The sequence below is a fragment of the Topomyia yanbarensis genome, chromosome 2 (assembly GCF_030247195.1).
Source record: "Topomyia yanbarensis strain Yona2022 chromosome 2, ASM3024719v1, whole genome shotgun sequence".
NCBI lineage: Eukaryota > Metazoa > Arthropoda > Insecta > Diptera > Culicidae > Topomyia > Topomyia yanbarensis.
Genome location: NC_080671.1, coordinates 133,931,808 through 133,938,738, shown reverse-complemented (window position 1 = coordinate 133,938,738; position 6,931 = coordinate 133,931,808). Strand labels below are relative to the sequence as shown.

At 46.0% G+C, this 6,931-nt stretch overlaps 1 protein-coding gene across 1 annotated transcript in view; it reads left to right on the top strand.

Moving 5' to 3' along the window:
- The first annotated feature begins 755 nt into the window (after window positions 1-755).
- The window catches only part of LOC131679777 (uncharacterized), a 96,151-nt gene continuing 89,975 nt past the window's right edge, over window positions 756-6,931 (top strand). Inside the window, exons 1-3 of the mRNA XM_058960520.1 lie at window positions 756-883; window positions 951-1,143; window positions 6,501-6,660. Of these exons, the coding sequence (XP_058816503.1) occupies window positions 756-883; window positions 951-1,143; window positions 6,501-6,660 (481 nt within the window). The remainder of the gene's footprint in view (window positions 884-950; window positions 1,144-6,500; window positions 6,661-6,931) is intronic.

The following is a 6,931-nucleotide window of genomic DNA, read 5'->3' as shown; positions in this document are numbered from 1 at the left end:
AGTTGCAGAAGTTGTATCCCCATTTGCGGGGACTTCCGTTGCGTAGCTATATGGATGCAGTTCCCAGATTCCGTGGCGGTCGAACAGCTACACGTTCACACGGAGAAGCACATTGGGAACCGTGAGCTACACAAGTTGATGTACCAATGTTTTAAAGTGGAAGAAGCAGTAGTAGCAACTCCAATCGAGTCTGCAGATGACATTTGAGTACGTGGCATTTTAGAGCGTACGGCACGTAGGACAACCGAGGGTTTTGTGGCCGGATTGCTCTGAAAACTTGACCTTTTCAAACAGAAACCTGCTTGCTTTGCGTAGGTTACAGTCGTTGGAGAAACGACTTTACAAAGATCTGTGAGGGCGAGTGATGCAGCTGATCAAGAAGGGTACATGCACCAGATCATCCAGGAGGAGCTAGAATAGTCCAATACTAACCGGGTATGGTACCTATCGCTGGGTGTAGTGCGGAATCTAGAGAAGCCGAAGAAAGTTTGCCTTATCTTGGACGCCGCGGCACGAGTGCATGGTATATCACTCAACGACATGCTTTTGAAAGGACCAGCCATGCTGACGTCATTGTTCGCTGCTCTGATACGTTTCCGGCAAAGAGTGGTCGCAGTATGTGGAGACATTCGCGGGATGTTCCACCAAATCTGCATCATCGCACAGGACAAACAATCACAGAGATTTCTGTTCCGTGAGCTTCGAGATGCATCGCCGCACATCTATGTGAAGAATGGTGTCACCTTCGGTGCTACATGTTCTCACTGAACAAGAACGCACGAGAATTCGAACAGCAGTTTCCCAGAGCGGTCGAAGCCATCATCAACGCTGATTACGTGGATGATTTCCTGGACAGTGTGGATACTGTTGAGGAATCAGTGGAGTTGGTGACTAAAGTGAAGCACGTGCAAGGAGGTTTCGAGATCAGAAACTTCTTGTCGAACTCACAGGAAGTCTAACATCAATTTGGAGGAAGCCCAGAATATCCAGAAAAAGTCTTCAAATCTGGACGATTCCATATACGTGGAACGTGTATTTGGAATGGTATGGCAACCCATTGTAGATCTGTTTACGTTTGACGCTTCACTGAACGTGGATCTGAAAATGATCTTAGCACAGAACATTACGTCAATAAAACGGCAGGTACTACGGTTGGTGTTGTCATTGTACGACCCGCACGGATTTATTGCCCATTTTGTCATTAACGGAAAAATCCTGATGCAGCATATCTGGAGAACTTGCATAGATTGGGACGATAAAATTACGACAGAATTACACGGAATATGGAGGGATTGGACTTGTCTACTAACTACTTTTATTTGGTTCAGTGTATTCCTACCGATTAGTTGTTTACATAAATCGCTCCAACTATTTTTACTTTTTGACGAGATTTGTGAAGTTTTTATTGTTCTTTGTCGTGTTAATCGACTGAAAATTTTGTTTTTAACATTGTTATTGTGCAGTGTGAATGTGTCTCCTGTTTGCTTTTGTGTTGCGAAAAAAACAGCGAAGAACGCAATTGAGTGAACTTCTGTGACTTAACCACCAAAACTTTCCACTGAACGCAGCGCCATCTATATTTCATTGTTCGCATTCTCAGATCGGCACGCATTATGGCAAGTGCATGCGATCACTGCGCGAAAACCGTCAAATCGGATGACGACTTTATCGAATGTATGGGTTTTTGCAAAAATGTGGTACATATGCATTGTAAGAAACAACTTAACAAGCCGTTTTTGAAAAATACTCGCGGAAAACCCAAATTTCTTTTGGATGTGCAATGACTGTGTCAAGCTGATAAAATTTGCTCGCTTTCGCGACACCGTTTCTTCACTTGTGTTATCGCTGTTATCGCTGGGAAAACGGATGACGTCTGTGCTGAACTAAAGGCCGAGTTATACAAAAATAACCAGCAAATTTCGCGCCTCGCTAGAAAGGTTTCAAAATCTACTGCAGTCCGGCCAAACTCCGGTACCTCTCGACCACCTCAGAAACGTCGTCGCGAGGATGACCCTGATCCGAGCAATATTCTTGTTGGTGGTCGAAAGCTAGTCGATAATAGCAACATTGTTACGGTTTCACCTCCCGCACCGTTGCTCTGGATGTATCTTTCCCGCTTTCATCCTAGCGTTAGTAAAGAGACTGTCGAAAAATGTCTAAAGAAGGACTAAATTGTAACGAGGAGAAAAAGGTTATTCCGCTTGTTAAAAAAGGCATAGACGTGAGTATTTTGAACTTCATATTCTTCAAAGTTGGAGTTCACCCAAAGTACCGTGATGCAGGTCTTAACCCTGACACATAGCCGCAAGGCATACTGTTCAGGGAATTTGAAGACAGCCGTACCCAGAACATTTGGAACCCGCCGACTGATTTTCCACCGCCTCCAGAAGAAGCATGTACTTCTCTAATGCAACCCGGCCCATCAATGGTCCTGCAGAGGACCCCGCAACGATTGGCCCTGCCTCTATATCAAGCTACACCGCCCTTATGAAGGAGTATCGATGCCGATCGCATACTGGGATGCAACGCAGTTGGTACTATCGAAGCCCTCGATTCCCCTGCTACAGCCGAGCCCTTGCCGCCAGCGTTCAGCAGTCGTCCCGGTCCTGTATGTGTGGGTGGAGAAAGGGTTTTCCAAGCCGCATTTCTCGGCAAGTATTATACAAATTGTAACGATACAACGGTTGAACCGATTTACGCTGCTAGCTAATCGTACGACTCTCGCCGTAAGCTGCTACCACCCGTTCCTGCTCTCCGCATTCCGCCATCGGGTTTCAACGCATACTGGGACGCACCGCAGTTGGCACTATGGAAGTCCTCGATCCCCCCGCCACAGTCGAGCAATTGCAGCCAGCGATCATCAGTCGTCCCGGTCCTGTGTGTGGGATGGGTGAAAGGGTCTTCCAACCTGCCGCAAATGGCAAGTATACATCTGTTCCGAACACTTCAAGCGCTGATGCATTCTTCGCTTTCAGTTTTTTGCCTTTTGCTCCGACATCTTGTTATCAGATGCCAACCATTTCTCTCGACGACGACGATATTCGTATTTTGTGGCGCGACACAGTTGATTCGGGATGCCTCGAATCCCTCACCACAGTCGACCAAGCGACCGTTAACCGTTCCGATACTGTTCGTGGGATTGACGAAAGGATCTTCCTACACGGCAACATGGCTTTGCTCTCTGCTGTACCTGATCCGTCCTCCAACAACATCGAGGTTTACTACCAGAATGTTGGTGGCTTAAATTCATCAACTGACAGCTATTTGCTGGCGACCACGGGTTGCTGTTACGACGTTATCGCCTTGACCGAGACGTGGCTCGACAACCGTATTCTGTTTCGCCAGGTCTTTGGTTCAACATTCGATGTCTACCGCTGTGATCGCAATGCCCTCAACAACCACAAGACATCAGGCGGTGGTGTGCTTATCGCCGTTCGCCGTGGTATAAAAGCCCGAGTGATCAACGATGACCGGTGGGCGAGCTCCGAGCTAGTGTGGATATCAGTGAAACTTGCCGATCGCAATCTGTTCCTGTGTCTTGTATATTTTCCACCTGATAGAATTCGTGATTCCAGCCTGATCGATGTACAGCTTTCCTCCGTTTCTTTTATCGCCTCGATCGCCGCCCCGTCTGATGATATTGTTATACTGGGCGACTTCAACTTACCTGGCTTGACCTGCTGCCAGGCAAGTCATGGATTTCTACGATTGGATATCGAAAAATCTGCGCTTACTAACAATGCCAGTTGTATTTTTGACAACTACAGCAGTGCAACTCTTTGGCAAATTAATAATGTCACCAACGAGAATGGACGCACATTGGGCCTCTGCTTTGTAAGCGCTCGGGACTACGCTCCGTACTGCGGCACTGCATCGACTCCTTTAGTCAAGCAGGTGCGTCATCATCCCCCACTACATCCTGTATTCGCTGGTAACCTAGGAGTGAATTTTGAAGACGTCTCAAGCTCTATCGTCTACGATTTTAAAGACGCTGACTACGACAGCATGGGACGAAAATCTTAACAATGATGACGCGAACGAAGCAGCGATGACGTTTTCTAATATTCTTAACAGTCAGCACAAATCAACACCCTCCCTAGCAATCAACAGTGCTTAGACGATTAAAAACTGCCAAACGAGCCGCATTTAAAAAGTTCTCGAAGCATAAGACACTTGCATTACGAAATTACTACTTTCAACTCAACCACGAATACAAACAGCAAAGCAGTCGCGCCTTTTTTAGACACCAGCGAAACGTCGAGCGTCAACTGAAATCCAAGCCCAAATCGTTCTGGAACTATGTTAACGAGCAGCGAAAAGAATCCGGTTTACCATCTTGTATATCGTTTAATGGAGTTTTAGGCACCGACACTAACGAAATTTGCCAACTGTTCTTCGACAAATTTTCAAGCGTTTTTTCCAACGAGCGCCTGCCACCACAACAAGTCGCTGCCGCCGCCAATTTAACTCCTTCTCTAGGACGAACCATCAACCGAATTTGTGTCGATAATGCTGCCATTCTTGCAGCAAATGCCAAACTGAAAGCATCTTGTTCCCCGGGTCCAGATGGTGCCCCCTGGATTTTTGTCAAAAAATGCATCAGCGGGCTTCTTGAACCACTTCGGCGAGTCTTCGAGCTATCACTCACTACTGGTACATTCCCTTCCTGCTGGAAAGCAGCGCACATGTTTCCAGTTCATAAAAAAGGAAACAAATCTAACATTGAACATTATCGGGGAATCTCGTGTTTAAGTGCTGTATCAAAACTGTTCGAGCTGGTTATGTTAGATCCTATTTTCTTTCACTGCAATCACTACATTGCAGATGACCAACACGGTTTCATGCCTAGACGATCGACAAAAACAAACCTGCTCTCGTTCACAACATATGTAATGGATGGATTCGCCGACGGATTGCAAACCGATGCTATTTACATGGATCTATCTGAGGCCTTCGACAAAATCAACCATGATATCGCAATAGCGAAGCTGGACAAACACGGTATTCATGGATAACTTCTGTGCTGGTTTCGTTCCTACCTCGATGGAAGGCTACTCCAAATCAGCATTAAGGACTGTCTATCTGCACCATTCTTCGCTACATTCGGCATACCACAAGGAAACCATCTCGGTCCAGTAATATTCCTCCTCTACTTTAATGACGTCAATTTCACATTACAATGACCCCGCCTTTCTTTCGCCGACGGCATGAAAATTTTTCAACAAATACGGGATAAAACCGATGCCGAGCTTCTTCAGAGGGAACTGGACAGCTTTAGTACGTGGTGTGATCTAAACAGAATGGTTTTAAACCCGAGCAAATGCTCAATTGTTACGTTCACGCGGAAACGCCATCCGACTCAGTTTAACTACCATTTCTTTGGCTCGAGTATTCCAAGACACTCTCACATCAAGGATCTCGGAGTCATCATGGATTCGGCACTAACATTCAAACCACTTATTTCATACGTCGTGGAAAAGGCATCACTATAGCTTGGGTTCATCTTCCGAATAGCGAAAAACTTCAGGGACGTATATTGTCTTAAATCGCTTTACTGTGCGTTGGTCTGCTCAACGTTAGAATATTATTCGGCTGTTTGGAATCCGTACTACCAGAACGGGATTTTCAAGGCTGTTCAACGCAGGTTCATACGTTTCGCCCTTCAACATCTCCTATGGCGAAACAGATTTCAGCAAAATAATTTTCCTCAGCCTGCCAACCTGACGGTGCTACGAATTGTGCGATACGAAAAACACACGGATAATCCGATGTCTGCCATTATTGAAACTGATGCCAAAACATTCGAAAAGCTACAACATGTTAACTTGGGTTGGATGCGCTGCAAGATCTCTGATTGTGTAAACGTGCTCCGCTGTTATCGCTGCTCGGAGTACGGCCATAGAGCTGCCACATGCAAGAAGTCCCCATGCTGTCCGATTTGCGCCGAAGGGCATGAGCACAAAGAGTGTGTCTCAGACATCCAAAAATGCATTAATTATCACAATGCAAATGTGACAAGAAATCCTGAAGATCAAACGCCAACTGATCATGCTTCCTGGAGTTCTGAGTGCCCCCTGTATCAAACTCGACTTAGACAGTCACGCCGTATTATTGACTACAGTACATAGCAACTAGTGCAACACGGTGAAGCCGCCCAGTTTTCCGACCGATGTAATCAGCACGATTCTGCCACCGACGCCCATATGACTGGCACGGAACATAGATGTTATAGCAGCGACCTTTACCGGTCAGGTAAAGCTAAGGAGGGTATATGTCCTCACGAAGCTATTCGAGATACTGCGCGCCCTGAATTTGGTCTACAATTGCAGTTTGCCAACGAACGGAATCAGCTTGACGCCATCACCGACTCCCATCTGTTTGCCATGGAACTTGGATGTTATGGCGGAGACCTTTCCCGGTCAGGTAAAGCTAAAGAGGGTATATGTCCTCCCGAAGTTACTCGAGATACTGCGCACCCTGAGTTTGATCCACCATTGCAGCCTGCCAACATACGTAATCAGGTCAACTCCGTCACCGACACCCACCCGTGTACCACAGAACTTGAAGGATACGACATCAACCTTTTCCGGTCAGATAACAACGCTCTAAACAAGTCAGACCAACTCGAAGGACATGGAATTCCTGTATCTGTTTCCTCAGGTAAATACAATGAATGTATAATAGAGTGGCTCGCAGGTGTATGGGAAAACTTCAAAATGATTTAAACTAGCGGGCACAGCACTTTTTGAGTTCCTTTTATGGTCCCAAATGCCTGTGCAAAATTTGGTAGCGATTGGTTGCTTCCCGGGTTTGCGCATTGCGTTCAAAGTTTGTGTGGGATTTTATGTGGGGAAATTCATTATTTTGCATTTACGTTAATAAAGATCGCTATTTCACTCAATATGAAAAACTAGCTTTATAAAACTATAGT